This window comes from Rattus rattus, chromosome 1 (assembly GCF_011064425.1).
Source record: "Rattus rattus isolate New Zealand chromosome 1, Rrattus_CSIRO_v1, whole genome shotgun sequence".
In the NCBI taxonomy this organism is placed as follows: Eukaryota; Metazoa; Chordata; class Mammalia; order Rodentia; family Muridae; genus Rattus; species Rattus rattus.
In genome coordinates, this window is record NC_046154.1 from 36491635 (window position 1) to 36513764 (window position 22130).

Sequence of the window (22130 nt, forward strand, 5' to 3'; positions counted from 1 at the left end):
GCTTTATCTTCTGCTCCTGACTGCTGAGGCAGTGCACCCCATACTTGTGCCAACAGCTAGGACTGCTCTCACCATCACAACTTCCTCAGCATGGAAGCCCTGGGAGCAGCAACTGTGTGCTAATTAACATGGCCTTATTAATTTTTGAGAATGTGGTAAGTGGTATTAAAGCTGTCAAGGATCTACATTGGAACAATACAATATAAAACAACCCAGTGTGACTCTAGAGGAGCAGCCTCAAAAATACTGGTAGAATTTTGCACAACAATCCAGTGGGTGTGGAGAATATAAGGTGGCCTGGACGCCTTGGTCAGAAAGTAATGAGATTACTGGAAGAAGGATGGAGCCATGCTCCAAGAACACATAAGGACATTATAAGAGGCTTTCACTTACCAAACAGTGGACAGTCTGAACATCTCAACAGATGAAAGTTGCAAAGTATAACTAGTTAAATAAAGTAAGAACCCATGAGTTCACACTGATGTAACTAACTAACTAACTAACTAACTAACTAACTAACTAAGGTGAAGGTGGACTAGGGTGCATAGTCCAGGTTAATGAAATAACTAAAGTGACACCATACTATCCTAACCTTATTTCTGTCTGCTTGGTCACTGGTCAGCTTCTACCCCTAACAGCCACATTTGCCTTGGCCATGCTCTTGGGATTGTCCATGATCTTGGCCATAGCCCAAATGTATTACATAGGGACTAGGAGGTAGCCGCTGACCTTTACAAAAGAATTATATGTTACCAGCCACCCCCACCCCTGCAAGTCTGTCCCCTAATTCCCCTTCAGCACGGATGTTGAAAGCTGTAAACCCCTAAGCTTGGGCAGCACAAGACTTTCCAGAGTCTGAGCCTGCTCTTCGTCTGGCCATTGATAGAGAGCTGAAAACCTTTAATTGGGTCAGCATAGTTGTCAATAACTTAACTTTCCTGTGGGGATCGTTTCAGTTAATGAATATGAATAAAATTAAAAAATCTGAAAATTAAATTAGGAAATAATTGATTCAGTCAAGATTACCAAATATGCTGGTATTATAGGATAAAAATTTGATTAAAAATGAGATACTTGGAGAAAAACAAATATTGCATATTCCCTTTGCATGTAGGCATCTAGATTTAAACTTAGATTTAAAGTACCATAATGTATACACATAAAAATGTCATAATGGAACCCAATGTCTGTATGCTAACTAAAAAGTTAAGAAAAAATAATGAAAAAAGAAAAGCAGGACATTTATAATCTCTCAGTATTTCCCCACAAGACAATTAATTACAAGAGGAAAAAAACTCTGTGGTAAAGGAACATGGTAGGCATAGCCTGAATCAAATAATTAAAATTACTATATTCAGTGATGAGACGGAGGTATCAAGAAAAATGTTCATTATATACTCAGACTCTGATGCAACATGGCTGCAACACTAACTCTGGGGAAATCCTGCTTAAGGATGTAGGGAAATTCTTTGTATTTCTGCAAATTTTTGTTATGGTGGAATTAAGTTAAAATATTTTTAGTTTGAAAATTCAATAGTACTGAGAAAATGAATAGAAATAGATCATCATTTGAGAAGTAGGAAAAAAAAATCAAACTTGGCCTGCTCAGTTTATCAGCAAACTTCAAGGTGAAAAGGGAAGAAAGAGAAGGACAAACATTCAAACCAACAAAATTACAGGACTCTGTGACTGCCTCTCAACAGTAACCCTAAATGTCTTAATAAGCTTCATAAAGTGACATTTAGAATATAATATAGAATAGTGAATATAGAAGCTAAGCACACATTTAGGCACATTTTCTTCCCAAGGGAATACTTTTGAACTTCATAGTCACAACAGTCATAAATCCTGTTTTAGAACAATAGCATACATATAAGAATAGTAGAAAACAGGCAAAAAAAAAAAAACAACCCATTTTGATTCTGGCTTGCAACAATTGGAGTTATGAACATTGTATCTGTATGCTATATATAATGCTGACCTCTTAGACCTAATTGTTAAAAGCAGCCAAAATGCCACTTGGATACTGTTTTCTGGTTGGTTTTAATAACAATATTTTTTGCTAAACATAAAAGATACATTTTAAAAGTAAGAATATTTGGCCTGTATGCAGCCAAGATTCTTAAAAATATTCTATTTCTTTGACAGTCTTGTATTTTTGTGACCCTAACTTAAGGCTCTAATATGCAGCATAGAAGAGCATATCTAAATGTGTTTAACATACAATTTTTAAAAAGAAACAATGGAGCATAAAAGTGAAGCATGATGATAAGAAATTAAGCATGCCTCTATACAATAATAAATGATTTATGAATTATTGATAATTTTATCTTCTCTACAGTAATAACAGAGCATATGGAATTAGAAACAGATAAATAAAATGTAACACGATTTGGTTTTGTGTGTGTGTGCGTGCATGTAATGGGAACAACTGAAGTGGGGAAAAGCTATCTGGCCGACAGTTGTCTCTCACTGCTCTGGAGACAGTGCTATAGAAGCTATATTCTCTATTAGCTTTGCTCAGCTTACCTGTGTTACCAAAGCTGAAACTCTATTACTCTTGCTTTAGTTTTCTTAATAAAGCCCGGATGCTCGCTGCTTCCAGTCAGCTCAGCAGTCAGCACTCCATGCATGCATCTTTTTGTACTACCAACTCTCATCTCTGTTGCCTGGGGAAAGGTTCTTTACAACTACAAAGACACCATGTTTTCCCAGAGACTTCTAAGTGAGGATGTAGAAAGATAACTAAAATCATACGTGATGGGGTCATAAGTCAACTCTAAAGCCTCTAGCTTACAACCTCAAAGATATGATAGACTTAGCTGACTGAAGTTATATACATTAGAATGAGCAACCCAGAAAGATATCTGTTGGTCTGCTAGCCTATTTGGCCAAGTCCATCCAGGCTACTCTGAGAGGCATCATGATAGAACACTGTGGTGAAGCATCCTGATCAAATTTGAATACTTCATGACTGAATGTGCCGCGATGCCTGGGCATTTTAATTTAGGTAAAAGTATCACATAGTAAGGCCACTTATTATAGTGTTTTGAACCTACAAACCTACATTTTCATTTCAAATTCCAATCTACCTTTAGAGTAGACACTTTCCAAAACCCCCACTGAGCCTTGCACTGCTAACAGGAGATGCTCTACACATGTTGGGGAGATGTATGAATAAAGGTCAACGTGTGAAGAGATCACAAGACCAAAGATGGAATAATGACTACAGTGTATGGTTAGTGAATGCTTGGCACAGGGAGTGGCACTATTAGAAGGTGTGGCCTTGTTGGAGGAAGTGCGTCACTGTGGGGTGGGCTTGGAGACCCTCCTAGCTCCTCCTAGGATGCTGAGTCTGTTCCTGGCTTCCTTCAGATGAAGATGTAGAACTCAGCTCCTCTTGCACCCTGCCTGCCTGGATGCTGCCACATGCCTACTCTGATGATAGTGGACTGCACCTCTAAACCTGTAAGCCAGCCCCAGTTAACTGTTGTCCTCCTAAGAGTTCCCTTGGTCCTCGTGTCTGTTCACAGCAGCAAAACCCTAACTGAGACATATGGTGTGTTTTGTGTGAACTGAACAAGAAAATAGTAAATCAGTTTAGGGAAATGGTGAAGACACTAGTTTATTAGCTATGATGTGCCAGGTGTTGGAACTATAAAAAATGAGGGATAAAAAAAGAGAAAAAGAGAAAAACAAATGTTCTCATCGAGGGTATCAATGAATTTCCTCATTAACCAAAATTCACATACCTTTTTTTTTTCTTTTTGGCATGGCTACTGAATGCTTCCTTATGAGACCCAGAGAAGCATCCTGGCCATCAGAAGCTTCCCAAAGAGACAGTACCTTGTAACTTTTTAGGAATGGAAGCTGAGCAGAAGCAGGATGTGGTCCAGGTATAGAGATGTACAAGTATCTATGAACACAGAGGTGGCATGTGCCATTCTAAATGCTGGCCCATCAAGTTTCCAAAATTAGAAAAGAACACTAGTTAAAATAGCTTTTAATCTGCTCATACAACTTTAGTAAATATTAGTACTGCCATTTTTAATCCAGTGAATAATGTTAGAATAATGATATCACATGAGCATAAACTGAAATGGAATCAAATAGTAGTACAATCTATCTCACCAACAAAATCACTCAGTAACCATAGTTATTCGTGTGACAGTTCTGAACATCATCTTGTGCTACCAAGATGGTTCTCCTGAAAATGAATCTCACCTGTAACTTTGCCATTTACAATCATTCAACAGGCTTATAGGGTAAAGACCCAGGTCTGTCAAATGGCCACTAAGGGAAGGAAGCTTTGCACTACATGTGCCTTTCTCCTCTTTAATCTCATCTCTATTCTTCCCCTTAAAATCTAGATATTCAATCTTTTTTCTGTCTTCTCCCGTCTTCTTGTCCTTCTCACTCTCCTTCCTCCTCCTCCTCCTCTTTTAATTGTTTTAAACCCTGGGAGCCAAGTAGAATGGTGTAATCTGTATCTTGCCCATAGGAAGCAAGAAAATGGTTGCAAGCCCTGGTCTGCATAGTGGGTTACAGGCCAGCTGGGGCTATAGAGTGAGCCCCTGTCTTACAAAGCTACCACACTAGCTCAGTGGTTAAGAGCACTGGTTGCTCTTCTGCAGGACCCAGGTTCATGTCCCAGCACCTACACAGAGGCTCACAGCTATCTGTAATACCAGTTCTTGATATCTGATGCTGTCTTCTGGCCCTGACTGGCACTAGGCATGCACATGGTGCGCAGACATACATGTATACAAAATACTCAAACACAGAAAATAAAATAAGAAACCACCAGCAACAACAAAATTCTGCACCTCTGCTCATCTGTTTCCCCTCTCTTCTATTCTTCAGGTGTTCTTTAGTTGTTCCTTAATTTGCACCTTTCCATATCCTCACTCTCCAGTCCTCTTACCTAGGTTAAGGTTCCTTGGCACATTTGGTCCTCTGAAGTTATAACTAGTCCTCCTACTCTCAAAACTGTGACCTCTAAAGACAGGGTCCCCTTAATCAGCAAATAAGAACAAGTTAGTCATGACCTGAAGTTCACTTCAGCTGTCCGGGTCTTATCTCTATTCTTTCTTATCTATAGTCTAGGATTATATTTTAGCCAACTCCATTTGTGTCTCAGAATCTGGAAGAGAGTGTGGTATTGTCTGATGGTTTGACTAAGAATGGCCCTAACTAATAGGCTTATATATTTGAATGCTTACTCATTAGGGAGTGGTGCTATTTGAAAGGATTGCAAAGATTAGGTGTGGTCCTGTTGAGGTAGGTGTTGCCTTGCTGGAGGAAGTGTGTCACGGGGAATGGGTTTTGAGGTATGAAAAGAAGTCTTGCTAACCGTGGATGTCATCAGGTGTGCTCCAGGCTGCTATCTCTACTGGACATTGGACTGGAGCAGACCATCCCAATTAACAGAATGATATGTGGTATAATCCAGGATAGCAATATACTGATTTTTAAATAAAAGTGAGTATAATGTAGGGTATATTTGTTTTCTTCCTCTTAATATTTAAATTCATATCAAATCAAAGCAAGGGGAAGTTACATGACTTACGATGACTCAAGGCCTGATTACCATCATAGTATGTCATGTGGAATGAATTCTTTCTATTACTTTTTATGTTAAAAAAATAAAGCATGCACTATTTTAGTTTTGTGTTACTTAAAAATGATAAGCTAAAAAAAAAATAAAAGTCATTGCCTCCAATAATCAAGAAACCTGAATGAGTTGCCTACGTGGGAGCTGGTGCCGCAAGTTTCGGAGCTAACAGGCTTATGCCTGCTTAGTGACAGACAGGAGAGGCTGTGGACAGCGTGTGGGATTCTTTCTGCACAGGGAGAGATGAGCAGTAGGGGAGCTGACTGTCTAGAATCAAAGGGACAAAGTCATGATTCATTTGCTACCTGTTCCCAGATCAGTAACACATGGGACTTCTAGAGACTAAGGCTCTTCAAAGCTCTAGTGAAGCCTCTCTCATTCAGAATTATTTGCTTAAAGACAAAGTATGTGTGTGGTCTCACTGAGCTTAGAACCTACTTTAGAGTTCTGTTAGTATAAATACTGTCTCTTTCCTATTTCCTACCAGGACCTGGAAGCTCAAATCTAGGATCTCAAATGGAGCTTTGAACGGTACAGGCCTGTGGAGAAGAATTCAGAGTATGGGGTGATGTGTGGGGATGATGTATAAGGGCAGTGTGGCTCAGTGTACTGGCCTGATAGCTGTCTCTCCCTGTGGCCTCATACATCACATACCACGTTACCTTAAGCTTCAGTTTTCTCATAAGTAAAATGTACCTGAAAATACTTATGCCTAATTTAGAGTTAAAGGGAAATACAATGAAACAGTATGTGTGAAAGAACATTAAATAAACATAACTTTCTCTTACCACAACAAGAATCATTCCTACTTTACTTTCAATTTCTAAACATTGCATTCTAATAAGCAGAAGGTAGGAAGATGGAAGAGACATTATAATCAGAAGGGGACAGACAGACTAACAGAAAACACCTTGTTCTGTGAATGGATTGCATAATCACATTCCTTCCATATCGTGTCAGCTGCTTACTAGCCAGGGCAGGAAGCTCAATAAATCTCTCACTCTGGGACCTACTGAGGCATGGGGACGGAGGGGACAGAAGCATTATTGGAGGAAGAGGAATGATAATGTTGGAAATGCTGTGGAAGAAGGTCTCTGCTCTGAGCTGGTCTTTCTGGTCACCTGCCATTGACATAAAGTCTATGGCTTTCTGAAAGACGCCTGAGAGCAGCCAGCTGCCAGCCTGCTCCTCTGGAAGCACCAGCCACAGTAAGTCATGCTTCTCAGAAAGGATGTGTGGCTGGTAGTGGCTAAAGACAGCCTTCCAGCTCTTTGGCTCAGTGGCCTGCCTGACAGGTCTAGATTTTCCAGTAACAGAACAGAACTTTCTAGACAAGAGGGTATGAAACAGTCTCCCTACTTCTGAACAGTGCCTGGAGAACAGCACGTGTCTGGTTTTAGCTTTAAGTAAACAAAAATGATTCCACTACCAGTGCCAAGGCATTTGCTGTTTCCCAGAGCCTTGTAAGCTGGGGGATGGCAATAAATTTCTTACACTGATCTAGGACATGTGTTTCTTGCAGCACATAGAAGAGTGGCACTTTCCTGGGATTAAAAGGCCTGTTTCTCCTCACCTTGGTTCAAGATCTCTCTACTTCAGCACCACTAATTGAGACTCAGGCATTCTCATTTCACTTAACACAGCTGTACGGCACAGTGTGCTGTAGCAGTCAGCCACTCATCCCTTCTTTGTTGCCAAGTAATATTTTATTAAGTGAATGTACTGAAATGTACCTGTTCCTTGGCTGGTGAATATTAAAGTTGTTCCAACTTTTGGGCTGTAATGAACGGTGCTGCTAAGACACTCATGTTTTACAGAAAGGTGTTTTCTGTTTGGGGAGTATATACCTGCGAGTGGACTTCTGGGTGGTACAGTAACTCCATTCAGCTGCTGGAACTTGTTTTCTAGTGTGTTGGCAGCATTTTACAACCTGCCAGCAGGGTATGAATGAAGAGTCCAGTTGTACTTCTTCTACAGTCCTCACCCCATGCATGTGCTGATTACAGCTATGAGTGGTGTGAGGGCCCTGCACAGTGGTTAGCATTTCCTAAGGATGAGTGGGGCCGAGCACCTTCCCAGGCCTGACTGGCCATTTACATATATTCTCTGGGGGAACAGCTACCTGAATAATGTGCCTGTTTATAATTATAGTCAGCACACACAGTAATCGTTCCAGTATAGCATTTTCATTCATGTCTGTAATTATACTTTGTTTTTATTCATCCCCTCCCACAGCATTCCCACATCCCCTCCTGCCGGTTTCCTTATCCCTTACAGATAGCCACACCTTCTGTTTTTGTGTTGCAGGTATTACATTATTGCCACATTTTCCTTATTACCTCCCCTCGAATTTTCCTCATCTGACCCCCCCCAAAATATATATTATGTGTGTGTGTGTGTGTGTGTCCATTTGCTAATGGACACCCTGCCTATATTAAAATCGGGTTATTTATCTTTTCTATTGCTGAGCTGTTAGTGTTCTTTTATATTTTAGAAAGTAATTTCAAACAATGGCTCAAATCTCTGTACTCCTTGTAGGCACATCTGACCTGTAGCCAGGCTGCATGTATCCCACGGTGGTTATGAATGCAACCTAGAATAGTTTTAGACAACAATTTGAAAACACTGATATCCCTATGTGGTTCCCCAATTAATTTAGAACAAAGTGCGAAATTGCCCCTCAGGCTTATAAAGCCCACATGATCAGGCCACTGACTGCCTACATACTCTACAGTACCTATGTACTCACCCTTCCCCCTCAGCCTACACACTCTATTAAGAACATCTTCATCTGGCCCATGTATGTTATTACAGCACCGTGTCAGTGGTTCTGTCTGTATGCTTGTATTCTCTTTCCCTATGTGGCCTCTTCTTATCCCCCCAGGAAGCAATTGAAAACTTTACAAACATTCCTGAAAAAAAATCTCCACAAATAAATTTGGGGGATGATAGACGTATACATTGTTTCAATGACAGCAATGGTACCATGAATGTATATTTATGTTAAGATTTTTTTCAAAATATACATTTAAAATAGGATCTTCTTTGTCTGGGTTGAAGACTGAAGCCAGGACCTTGCTCATACTATGGCACTTCTAACACTGAACTTGTGACAGCTCTAGCCACTGAAATAACCGTATTCTTTCATTTACTACAAATATTTACATCACATAACTAGAATAAAAATGCCATGAAGTAGGAAGACTGTCCATTTGCATCACTGCTGAATCCTCAGCTTGGCTTACAGTTAGGCATCTAATAAATAGATAATTAATGAATGTTTTATATAAATGTTTAGAAAAGAAATTCTGAAACAATAGGGTAGTTTCCCATTCTTTCAGACTCACTAATATGCTTTAGAGTTAAGATGATGGGGTTATTATTTTTGCTGCTGAGTATCTATCTCCAAATCCCTCTTGGATATGAGGAACCAGCCTGCCTCCATCTTGGATATGAGGAACCAGCCTGCCTCCATCTTAGATATGAGGAACCAGCCTGCCTCCATCTTGGATATGATGAACCAGCCTGCCTCCATCTTGGATATGAGGAACCAGCCTGCCTCCATCTTGGATATGAGGAACCAGCCTGCCTCCATCTTGGATATGATGAACCAGCCTGCCTCCATCTTGGATATGATGAACCAGCCTGCCCAGCCTGCCTCCATCTTGGGCTTGACAGGCATCTTATAGTAAAGACAAACCAGGCTCATTCCTGCTAACGATTAAATCTGTTTCTCGAGGATTGGGCTCTGCACTGCCTGTCCCAGGAAATGGCAGCTATGGCGCTGTCTCAGGAGGCAGAGCCTCACGGGCACCTTGTCATGCTTATGTTCCACTTTGCAACCCTTGCTATTTGCCTGCCTGCCAGATCCCCCACTGCAAACACCCCACTCCTCAACCATAAAAAGTCTCATCTCGCCCATGTCCAATGCTGATCTCTTGAACCCCGCTTTTAAGGGGAGGCAGCCTGTGTGCGTGGATAACAAAAGGCTTGCTGTAGTTGATTTGGGTCAGTGGTCTCCACTATTGTTATCAGAAGCATTGCTATGTCTCACTTAGTAATATGGCACATATACTCCCGAGCTTGTGGTGGTTGATTTGATAGTGATGGTGTTGTTACACTGCTGATGCAGTAGTACAACACGTGTAATAGAATAATGATAATAAGGACAGCTGACAATAGCCATAACAGCCACAGAAATAAGATAGAAATTGTCTGGAAGCTTGCTTTTATACCAGATGTTGGCATATTGTTCATGTGCTTTCACTTGTGTTTCTCAAGAATTTTCTGAAGCAGGTGTTCTTTTGGAAGTGAGAATTTGAGTTTAGAGGTGAGTTAACTGCTAGTGACAGGCAGAGGTATGGCCTATCTTCGATTCCCTTATTCCAAAGGTTCTATTTTGTCAACAGTGTTTCCCGGCTCATCACACAATTCTCAGACTTGGAGGGAATATTTGTTCTGAGAATGACGCTTCCAAACTTTTAAATGAGTTAGGGGCAAAGGCAGGAGTTGCCTGAGAATAAGTTGGGATATTTAGAAGAGAGAATTGTTTACTTTTCCCCAGATCATGTCTGACTGCATTTGATCGTACTCTGGAACTGTTAGTGATTATTCTCTGGAAGCCCTTGGTCTGTCTAAGGAGCCTACGGGAAAGTATGCTAGTAAAGACACACTGGCACAATAAACCCGGGCGGTTTCCTTATTATCTGAGGTCTGGTTTCAGGGAACTACAGGTCGCTCTTTACCTTTGGTGCCAGGCGGCTGCAGGTTATCTCCAGTCAAAGAGCACCAGCCCACAGGAAAGATGTCCCGGGAGTCAAAGCGGCACCAGTAGTCAAATGCGCCTCGCCACCCATCAAAGGTGACCAGCACCTCTGAGCCTCGGACCTCTCCAATAGTGGCTGGGCAGATGAAATGAGGGTTCTTTCTGTCCACAGCTTCCAACTTCATTCCCATTTTGAAGAAGTTGTGGGAAGGTGATGGTGGCTCCTAGATGAGAAACAGAAATATTCAGCCCTATCTCTAACTTGTGAGGTAGTTACACAGATCAAACTACAAATAAATTCTTTGTCCACTCTGTTCTTCCTCCTCCTCCTCTGTACCTGGCTGGACGTGCCCCCTACTTTGTCTTCAGCATTATCTTCAGCTGTTCTTTCTCCTTCATCTTTCAAATTCATTAATTCGCTTTTGAAGTTAAGATAAAAAACCCTTACTTGGATTTTGACAGGAACTGCAATGCATTGATAGATTGATTTGGGAAGAAATAGCCCTTATTTACTGACAACATTAAACCTTATCTATGCACATGATTACCTTTTCCACTTCTCCTTTATACAAAATTCAAATCACCCCTATAAATGCATCATACTTTACTTTTTGTTACATTTATTTATTTTGTGTGTGGCTATGTGTGACAGTGTATTGCTATGGCACAGACATTAAAGCACACATTATAAGAGTTGATCTCTTCTACCGCATGAGTCCCAGGGATGAGAGTCGGATCGGCAGGGTTGGCAGCAAGTGCCTTTACCTGCTCAGCCATCTTAACAGCCCCTCGTGCTATTGACGGACACTTGTTCTAGGTCTCATTGTTACCATGAATGTTATTTTAAATTTTTTTTATTATCAAACAGTTATAGGAATGAATGATGCTTTAAAAGTTGATCAGTGATCTTGATTGGTATATGAATTTTTGCCTGCTTTAGTTATCAACCACTGAGAGATATAAGTGGAACAATTTCTTGCTGATTGCAGGTTTTCCAGTTTTGTTGTGTGTGGTAGAATGAGGATCTCTGAGCAAAACAGCTACTATCTTGATCAGAGAAGCTGCATCTGCTTACAATAGACCACACTAGCAGCCTCTTGATGTTCCCTCAGAGAAGGAAGGCAGAGGAAGGCTGTACTCGTAGAGAACCACCTATGTCTGCCTCCTGGATGCTGGGATTAAAGGTGTGTGCTACCATGTGTAATGGCTACTACCAATATTTTTATGTTATTATGTTTAAACATGTCTATTGCAAATAGTATGTTGTAATTAAAAAGTTCTCATGATGACTGGTAACAGAATATTTATTTCCTTAAATTGGTTTTTGAGAGGATGTCTTGATATGTTTCTCAAGTTTGACCCAAACTCATGGGCTCAAGGGGTTCTCCCGTCTCAGCTCTCTGAAAACTTCAACTACAAGCAGGTTCCACTAAGCTCATCTGAATTTATTACAGTTATCTTACTGCCTATGTTTCTATTTAATTTTATTTATGGTTCTTTTACTTTTTTCAATGAACTACATTTCCTTCACTTTCTCTTCACTGACTGAGAAGTTAACATTCTATTTATAGCTGTTTGAATTCCTTTAAGATTTTAACTGTATAGCTAATTTAAATTTAATTTTAAAGCGGGGTTGGGGATTTAGCTCAGTGGTAGAGCGCTTGCCTAGGAAGCGCAAGGCCCTGGGTTCGGTCCCCAGCTCCGAAAAAAAGAACCAAGAAAAAAAAAATTTAAAGCATCTCTACTAAAACTTCTCCCCCTTTTCTCCTCTACCAACTCAGAAGTTATTCTATTTCTAGTCTTTTGTGAATTCCCTTAAGAATTTAACTGTGTAAATGACATAAAAGTCTACCCCATCTTTATATATAGTCCTGGGCGATGGAAGAGCTGTTTTAACTACTTCTGGGTTATACAGGGACACATAACTAATTTCTATATTGCTTTACTCCCAGTTAACCTTTGTTATTATACTTAGAGTGTATAACAAACCCATTTCCATTTGTATAAACAAACCCATTTCCTCACCAAATGTTCTTGAGTGTCATTTTTACTTTGTGGTTCAATTGTTTTCTTCCTGAAACATACTCAATGGCTATGCTAGGCCCTACCTGCACTGGCTTGTTTGATAGTCTGATTTAACCTCCATTCTGAAATGACAGTGTAGTTGGATATCAACTTCAAGGGCAATGATGTAGAACACTGAAACACAGACATTGCCTTTGGCTTGAACTGCTGCTGTGGAGAAACGTGCTGCGGCTAACTCTAAAGACATTCTGCTGATTACCAGCTCAGACCTTCATTTTCTACAGTTATAATAATGCCTTATTCTTACAGTGTGTATTTGTTTCTATTACACAGGCTGGAAAACTTGTTATCTTTTCAAATATTACTTCCCTTTTACTCTAACTAGTCTTTCTGGGTTTCATGATTTCCATATATGAAACCTCCTTATATTCTTCCTGCTTTTTTTCTTAGTTTGTATTTCCATTTTTTTATTTCTCAATGTTATATTCTGGGGGGGAAACTCCATATATACATATATAGACATATACATACATACTTATGTATTATGGTGGGTATCTTTTAAGTTACATAAACACTAATAATCCTTAATTTCAAAGGTTTGAAATTTCTCAGTTTTATTTTCAGATGTATGATTTTGTACTTTTAAAATTGTGGCATTTAAAAAGTGATATTTTGAGCCAGTGAGATGGCTCAGTGGTTACAGACACTTGCTAACAAGCCTGACAATTCAAGTCCTATCTGTAACCTGAGTTTCACCCCCAGAACCCAAAGAACCTCCATATATATATATGTTTTTATTTCTTCTTCTAGTTCTTCAGGCAAAATACTTACCTTATACCCGCTAGCTGATAGTTGTACTGTCTGAGACTACTTGGGTGTGTGGTGTTTGTTACATCTGTACCATGTGAGATGTGTTTTCGAGGTTTCTCAGGTCTTTGTAAGGCGGAACCCAGTGGTCACTCTGGCTGTCCTTCACTCAATTACTGTGACATCGAACCATCTACAGGGTTTTGCATTTGCTTCTGCCAGGCACCTAGCAATTGTTCATATAACTCTGAAGTCCCTAGACAACCCAACCACAGGGGAGAAGATTCATCAAAGGCTGCACCACCCCTTCCCAGAGTCTCTTCCTTAGAAATGACATCCTCTGTTTCACTTAAGAGAGAAAAATTTAGCAGATCTGGCCAGGCTCTCAGATCTACGTTCTTCTGGCATGGGTTCATCCCAATCTTGTGTTTTACCATGGGTATATAAGAACATGGTCCTATAAAGACTGGCAATCTTGTGTTTTACCGTGGGTATATAAGAACATGGTCCTATAAAGACTGGCAATCTTGTGTTTTACCGTGGGTATATAAGAATATGGTCCTATACAGACTGGCAGTCTCGTGTTTTACCGTGGGTATATAAGAACATGGTCCTATAAAGACTGGCAGTCTCGTGTTTTACCGTGGGTATATAAGAACATGGTCCTATAAAGACTGGCAGTCTCGTGTTTTACCGTGGGTATATAAGAACATGGTCCTATAAAGACTGGCAGTCTCGTGTTTTACCGTGGGTATATAAGAACATGGTCCTATAAAGACTGGCAGTCTCGTGTTTTACCGTGGGTATATAAGAACATGGTCCTATAAAGACTGGCAGTCTCGTGTTTTACAGTGGGTATATAAGAACATGGTCCTATAAAGACTGGCAGTCTCGTGTTTTACCGTGGGTATATAAGAACATGGTCCTATAAAGACTGGCAATCTCGTGTTTTACCGTGGGTATATAAGAACATGGTCCTATAAAGACTGGCAATCTCGTGTTTTACCGTGGGTATATAAGAACATGGTCCTATAAAGACTGGCAGTCTCGTGTTTTACCGTGGGTATATAAGAACATGGTCCTATAAAGACTGGCAGTCTCGTGTTTTACCGTGGGTATATAAGAACATGGTCCTGTAAAGACTGGCAGTCTCGTGTTTTACCATGGGTATATAAGAACATGGTCCTATAAAGACTGGCAGTCTCGTGTTTTACCGTGGGTATATAAGAACATGGTCCTATAAAGACTGGCAATCTCGTGTTTTACCGTGGGTATATAAGAACATGGTCCTATACAGACTGGCAGTCTCGTGTTTTACCATGGGTATATAAGAACATGGTCCTATACAGACTGGCAGTCTCGTGTTTTACCGTGGGTATATAAGAACATGGTCCTATAAAGACTGGCAGTCTCGTGTTTTACCATGGGTATATAAGAACATGGTCCTATACATGGTCCATGGGTATATAAGAACACAGACTGGCAGTCTCGTGTTTTACCGTGGGTATATAAGAACATGGTCCTATAAAGACTGGCAATCTCGTGTTTTACCGTGGGTATATAAGAACATGGTCCTATAAAGACTGGCAATCTCGTGTTTTACCGTGGGTATATAAGAACATGGTCCTGTAAAGACTGGCAATCTCGTGTTTTACCGTGGGTATATAAGAACATGGTCCTATAAAGACTGGCAGTCTCGTGTTTTACCGTGGGTATATAAGAACATGGTCCTATAAAGACTGGCAGTCTCGTGTTTTACCGTGGGTATATAAGAACATGGTCCTATAAAGACTGGCAGTCTCGTGTTTTACCATGGGTATATAAGAACATGGTCCTATACAGACTGGCAGTCTCGTGTTTTACCGTGGGTATATAAGAACATGGTCCTATAAAGACTGGCAGTCTCGTGTTTTACCGTGGGTATATAAGAACATGGTCCTATAAAGACTGGCAGTCTCGTGTTTTACCGTGGGTATATAAGAACATGGTCCTATAAAGACTGGCAGTCTCGTGTTTTACCGTGGGTATATAAGAACATGGTCCTATAAAGACTGGCAGTCTCGTGTTTTACCGTGGGTATATAAGAACATGGTCCTATAAAGACTGGCAGAGCTCCCAGGACAGCTGTGCACTTGTTACTTACATTTAACACAGTTGCTTCTCTTATTTTCTAGGGAGTGCCACAAAGCACTGAGAGAGTGGCTCTTCCATATATAACTACCTCGCAGTTTAAGGTATGTATCACTGAAAGAGGTTTCAAGTGGCCTAATATATTATATCTGAAAATCAGGGTGTTCCCATGATTTAGCTTTAACTAGTAACACAGGTTATCTCTACAGGGACTCTCACTGCACTGAGAAGTCAACTACCAGCAGGCTAACATTTTCTCCTTTTGCAGCACAGAAAGAATAAACACAGGTTACCAATCTCTGTTCTGTCCCTTACTATCTAGTGATCCTGAGCAGTTCCTTACTCAGAACCATGCTTCCTAGGGTCTGGAGCACTGGCTCAGCAGGTAAAAACACTGGTTGCTCTTTCAGAGGACCCAGGTTTGGCTTCTAGCACCCACACATGGTGGTTCACAAACATTTGTAACTCTGGCCTTTGGGAGCACCAGGCATGTTTGTGGTATAAATGCATTAATACAGGCAAACACCCATACACATAAACAAACAAAAAAATAAAGGCAGTTAAAAATTTTAAAGTATGCTTCCTTAATTGTCGAGTTTAATAATTTTTAGTATATATAGGCTAGATGGGTATTAAATGTGATAATGAGAAGACTACAAACATATTATCAGAGTTTACAGTTTCCTTCATGTCTCCTTACTTAGAACACAGACTACAGAACTCTGGAAAAATTGCTTTTGGATTGTATTATATTTTATAGTTCTAATAAACATTCTTAATTTCTTAACAATCCTGAAGAGTTCACTTTGCGGATAAGTAAAAAAATATATATATCTCAGTTGAGTGGTGGTGGTACATGCTTTTAATCCCAGCACTCAGAAGGCAGAAATAGGTGGATCTCTAGTTCTTGAAAAACCAAACCAACAACAAAAAGATATTATTAGATTTGCTTGTTATTGGGCGCTAGAACCCCACAAACAAGGAATCCTGTCTCATTATTACAGTCTAATATAATTCTCTCAAGATAACATCCACTTCACAGGTGTTTTAAAAAATCTTCTACTGAACTAGTTTTTGAGAAGCACTGTCACGCCACAGAAACAAAAGAGACAGCAGAGACTCAGTAATTGGTGGGAGGCAAGTATTTGACCTTAAAAACTTGCAGATGGTGAGAGCTGAGGGCAGCATACCTTATGGAAAATCTTGATGGGAGCCATCTCTGCTCCATTTAGCGTCTTCAAAAGGAACATGGGCCAAGAGGAGGCATTCAGCCGAAATCCTGCAGTAAATACAACGGAGAACTGGTTAAAAAAATGTTCTCAAATGCAGTGTGATATCAAGTTCTCCCTTTGGAATCTAGCTCTTCCTGCTAGACCTATGATGTGACAGTCACAGAATTAGAGGCCCTAGAAAAGGGTTTAAAAGCTGGACAGAAGAAATGGCTCAGACATGAAAGAAAGGAGGCCCTTTGGAGGGAATGCAAATTTATCCTAGGTAATGCAGCAAGTGTACAACAGGGTCTCCAAAAACAACGTTCTGACTCTAAGACAAATACTACCGTAATTCCTTAAACATTCTCCTTCATAAATCCAAGATAGATATAAGATAGAATGGATAGATACTTGGAAGTGATCTAGACAGTAGATTATAAAAGACAATCTAATAGTCTCTTAAGAAAAAATGCTAATCAGGTCAATTTACAAATTATTATAAATATAATACATTAGTAAATCACTCAGTATAAATTAACACCCCATTTTCCTATGGCTCTCTGAAGAGTCATGCATACATACATACTTTTTAACTTCCTTATCATCTTAAATAACAAGAACAATAAATGATGAAACTAAAGGTCATTCTACACCAAATTAGTCAATTTCCAAAAAGTAAGCCTAAAAATTCAATTGCCCAGTGAACTCTACACAGTCCATGGACCATTAAATGAGTGGGTTGTAAAAATTAAGATCATTATTAGACTTGGTCTTCCAATTTGATCCCCAAGTCCTCCTTTCAATTTGGCTTCAATTCCCTATCCTGAGATGGTTTTAAAACTGTTTCCCAAGTCTGGCCTTCTCATCATAGGCAGAGGACAAGTCAGTCTGTGTAACATTGAAAATATGGAACTAAGGACAGAAACTGCAATTGAGTGTGAGGTTCTGTGCCAATCACTTTCTACTGACTGCTGAATCCTTAAGACAGCCTCAAAACATAGATAACATCTTCACTTTATAGATGAGGAAGGAGGCAATGGTAAACCACTTACGGTTTCACAATATGCAAATAATACAGTCTGGGCTCTGCTAGAAAAGATCACACTGTAAGGATATGTAGAGTCAGCATTGCTGCATAGAAAAACATACCCAAATAAGACCAAAGTAGGCCTTCGATGGAGAGATTTAATAATAGCATTAAAACAATCTGTTCAAATTTGGTATACAAGTCAATTTATATATACAAGTGCTCAGTGTCCTCAATTTAATCCTCGAGGACTTACCTTAATAAATAATATCTTTACTATATCTTAATAAATAAAAAGGGGGAGTTAATGCTCCTTTTATTTCAATTTTAAAATTTTAGATGCCAAAGTTTATGGCACCCTACAACTAGGCATACTTCTGCCTAGGTGAAATAGAGAGATCCACTTATTGACATGTTCCTGTCCAGATATTTTATATGGGGAAGAGGGAATGTTTGTGTTTTTTCTACAGGATGCTACAAGAGTGTGCCAGCTGCCTGGGTGGTTGCTGAGACTTGCTGATCCTGGTTACATGAAGATTCAGCTCTCGTGGTTCGGGTCCCTAGAGTCATTCCTCTGCCCTGAAAAGAAGATGGAAGATCTCCCCTTCACCTTTTGTCATCACAGAGATTTTGCTGTTGCTACAGTCAGTGTTACCGCTGCGTGTGTTCCCATCCCACTGTGGCCTACGCTCAGACTCTGTACACTGCTGCTTGCTGACTACAGCTGTTACCCCTGTTCCTTCATTTCCTTGGTGACTCTTGCTGCCTCAACTGGTAACTGGTGTTGTCATTTTACAGACTGTAGCTTCACAGAAAGCCACCTGTGTAAAGCTACAGTAACTGGAGAACTCTGTCCTGGTTATACAGATCTCAGAAATGGTTCCATTGTCTGCTGGTTGTTCCAGAGAAGAATGACTGATCCTGAACTGTCCTGGAAAAGACCTTGACACTTTCGCTGCTATTGTAGCAGCCATTACTGCTGCACACATTGTGTCTGCAGTGTCTGGAGTTATCCTCCCCCAATCTATTGTTAGACAAGTACAGTGGGTGAACTTTCTGGAGTAGTTACTAACAATTGGGAATTCTAAATTTTATTATAGGAGCGGCTTGACCACGGCCCTTGGTGGTAACAGCTGAGGAGGACCAAATGAGGTGCCCACTACTTATCGGGAGTGGCTCTGTTTGATGCAGCCCTATGCTGTGGATCAGTATTCATACCATGGTTGGTTTTCAGACTCAGATCTCAACAGAAACGTGACAAGGCCGTTATCACTCAAGCACTTGTGGCCATTGTACGAGGGGCCTCCCCTAGAATTTGGTTAACTTGCTCAGGAATTAGTCAGTATCTGAGTTCTCTGCTCTTACACCCCATGGATCTGTGGACCCATTGCACTGGGATGAGAGAGACTCAGTGATCCTTTGATCAGCCCTTGCACATCGCTGAGGTTTCCTCATTGCACGCGATAGGGTGATCATGATTTGTTATAATATAATTGATTTGTTATAATATAAATAAATAGGGGGAGATGTAGAGGGCGCAATAACATTCGCCACCACTAGATGGCGCTGGCTTCCACTGCACCCCACGTGGAAGGCCAGGATAGCCTCCGCCATTACAAGATGGCGCCAGCCTTCCCCGTGTCAACCAGCCCCCTTTCAGGAAGTTAACTGTGCGCATGTGCAAGAGTGCCTTCGTGCCAGGTCTTTGCCCACTCCGGGGCGTGCCTTATGAGATCATTGGGTAAGCAACCAATCAGGTGTGGATGCGCCGCGCTAGGGGGTTTATAAGCGCACCATGTTGGTGCAGCAGGGCTTCTCCTTAAGATTAAAAATAAAGTTTTACTCATAGCAAGGAAAAAAAAAAAAAACAATCTGTTCAGACAGAAAACCAGGTAATTTCTTGGCCATCTTGGGTATAAAATTATATAATACTTGCCTCCTTTTTTCTTTCTCTAATCTGGCTTGAGCTTGGTTTTTGACTGCTACTTTTGCCTTGATCAGTTTTTTTTCTTTTTCTTTTAAATCAAAGTCCACCAGAAGTTGGGACTGGTGTGTGTAAGAAATAACATGGAGGTATATTTAATTAGATGTCTGCACAATTAGAAAATTTAGGTTTCAAGCCCTGAGTTTTTTCATTTTATTGGATACTTTAGGTACTTACATTTCAAATGTTATCCCCTTTCCTGATTTCCCCTCTGGAAATCATCCTCCCTCTCCCTGCTTCCATGAGGGTGCTCTCCCCGCCCTAGCATTCCTCTACACTGGGGCATTGAGCCCAGGACCAAGGGCCTCTCCTCCCCTTTATGTCCGACAAGGCCATCCTCTGTTACATATGCTGCTGGAGCCATGGGTCCCTCCACGTGTACTCTTTGGTTGGTGGTTTAGTCCCTAGGAGCTCTGGGGGGTCTGGTTGGTTGGTATTGTTGTTCTTCCTATGATGCCCTGAGTTTTTAATGAGCAGTGTGTCTGTCAATATTCAACTCCATTTTAAAGAAAGGTCACTGAGAGTCTTCCATCTCATTGGAAACTTGAGGAGTAAAAGAACAAAACAAAACAAACAAAAGCAAAAATCCTTTCAGCCATTTAAGGGTATCAGCACAACAGCCAATGTGTACCAAATGTATTATCCACTTCACATGACATTAAACATACAAAAAATTCCATAAGGAAGACAAAATGATTTATTACCAGTTTATAGAAGATGAAACGGAGATAGACTGGTAGGCTGTTCAAGATCACATTAGTATAGTGGGACAGATTTCTATACATGATGGTTTGCCCTATCTTTAAAATAATTTATTTATTATTACAGTATTACATCCCACTGCAATGGAGTTGAAATATCTGGCAGACATACTATTCATTAGAAACTGAGGGCATAAAACCTAAATTTCCTAATTGAATATGGTTCCTTGTTATCACACACACACACACACACACACACACACACACACAGAGAGAGAGACACACACACATACAGAGAGAGAGAGAGAGAGAGAGAGAGAGAGAGAGAGAGAGAGAGAGAGAGAGAGAGAGAGCGAGCGAGCCCAGTCTGAATTTCTGGAGGACTTTGATGAAGAAAAAAATATCAAAAACTATGATCCTGTCATCTGTCCTCATTCCTACTGCCCCCCGCCACCCAATCCACTCCTCTTCTGTTTCCCTTCAGAAAAGGGTAGGCCTCCCAGGGTTATCAACCAAACATGGCATGGCAAGTTGCAATAAGACTAGGTACTTCCCCCTCATATTAATGCTGGATGAGGCAACGCAGTAGGAAGAAAGGGATTCCAAAAGCAGGCAAGAGTCAGAGATAGACCCTGATACCACTATTAGGAATCCTGAAAGAAGACCAAGCTACATCTATGCAGAGGGCCTACATCAGACTCTACAGTTCAGTCTCTGTGAGTCCCTATGAGCTCATGTGAGGGGATTCTGTGGGTTTTCTTGTGGTTTCCTTGACCTGCCCCAATCTCCTCCAATCCTTCCTCCATCATTCCACAGAATTCACCAAGCTCTCTCTGCCTAATGTTTGTTAGACCTATACCTTACAGTTCTTTATTTTACTACCTCCTAGCAAACATCTTTAGGGGTAGAAGGGCAAGATACACATGTTGACAAGGTAATATCTTATTCCATGACTTCCCAAGTGATGTGGATCTCTCCCCATCCAAATTCAAGAGAATCGGAAACTCTTACAGTCACAGATCTGAGTTTTACACTGAAAAGGAGCTTGGGTGTCATAAATTAAAGGCTGGTTCAATGGTAATTCCATTTAATTGACACACCATATGTTAAAAAACTTACTAATGGATGTTTCGGGTGAAACAACTCGAGGTTAAAGTTAAGGTAAAGCAAATTATCTGTGGCCACACAATGCTCAGTCAGCCCTGCACGGCCTGCCTTGTGCTCATTGACTCAGATTGTTTTAAAGTCTTCGAGAAGCCATTCTCAGTTTCCAGGTGTCCCTGAGGTTGTGGGAGTCACTGGAGAAGTAGAGTCCAGCTGTTCAGTGAACTATCATGTACTGGATTTAAATGTAGATGGACAGAGCTCTACTCTAATTATAATTTGCACCCTCTGGTGGCAAGCCATAGAACATCACTCACTGCATGTAACAGGTAGACCCACCCCCACTCTACCATTACCAATGTCTTTTGTAACGAGCTTTGGGAATTTACTAGAACCTATGGCTATCAATATGACTCCATGGCCCCTAGCCTTGGCTCTCCTCTCTGAAGAGCTTGGCACGTGAATGAGCATACAGAGGTGTCATTAACTCACTGTCCCATGGCCTTCCCTTGCTTTCCCTTATTTCTGTATTTGCCAGACAAGATACTGACTTCCCAAGCATGCTTTGGGGTTATCAAAGTTTCAGCCCAAGTGTGTAAGACAGAAGAAGCAGAACTAGAGGAGAAGTGCTCAGGAGGAGACTATATGGGAAGGATTGCCACTAATCCTCTTGGTTCTGACAAGACTTTCCAACTACTTCCCTGCTGTGCCTGCAACTCACATTGCACTGGCAATAGACTTGTGACTGATCATGATGTAGGC

General features: G+C 40.7%; 1 protein-coding gene across 6 annotated transcripts in view; it reads right to left on the minus strand.

The window, feature by feature from the left end:
* Scmh1 (Scm polycomb group protein homolog 1) overlaps positions 1 to 22130 on the minus strand; it is a 125042-nt gene that overhangs the window by 35605 nt on the left and 67307 nt on the right. For all 6 annotated transcript variants that reach the window (XM_032899070.1, XM_032899028.1, XM_032899045.1 and 3 more), the window contains 2 exons: positions 16532 to 16620; positions 10360 to 10603 (listed from right to left, as the gene is read on the minus strand). In XM_032899070.1, coding sequence (XP_032754961.1) covers positions 10360 to 10603; positions 16532 to 16620 — 333 coding nt within the window. The remainder of the gene's footprint in view (positions 1 to 10359; positions 10604 to 16531; positions 16621 to 22130) is intronic.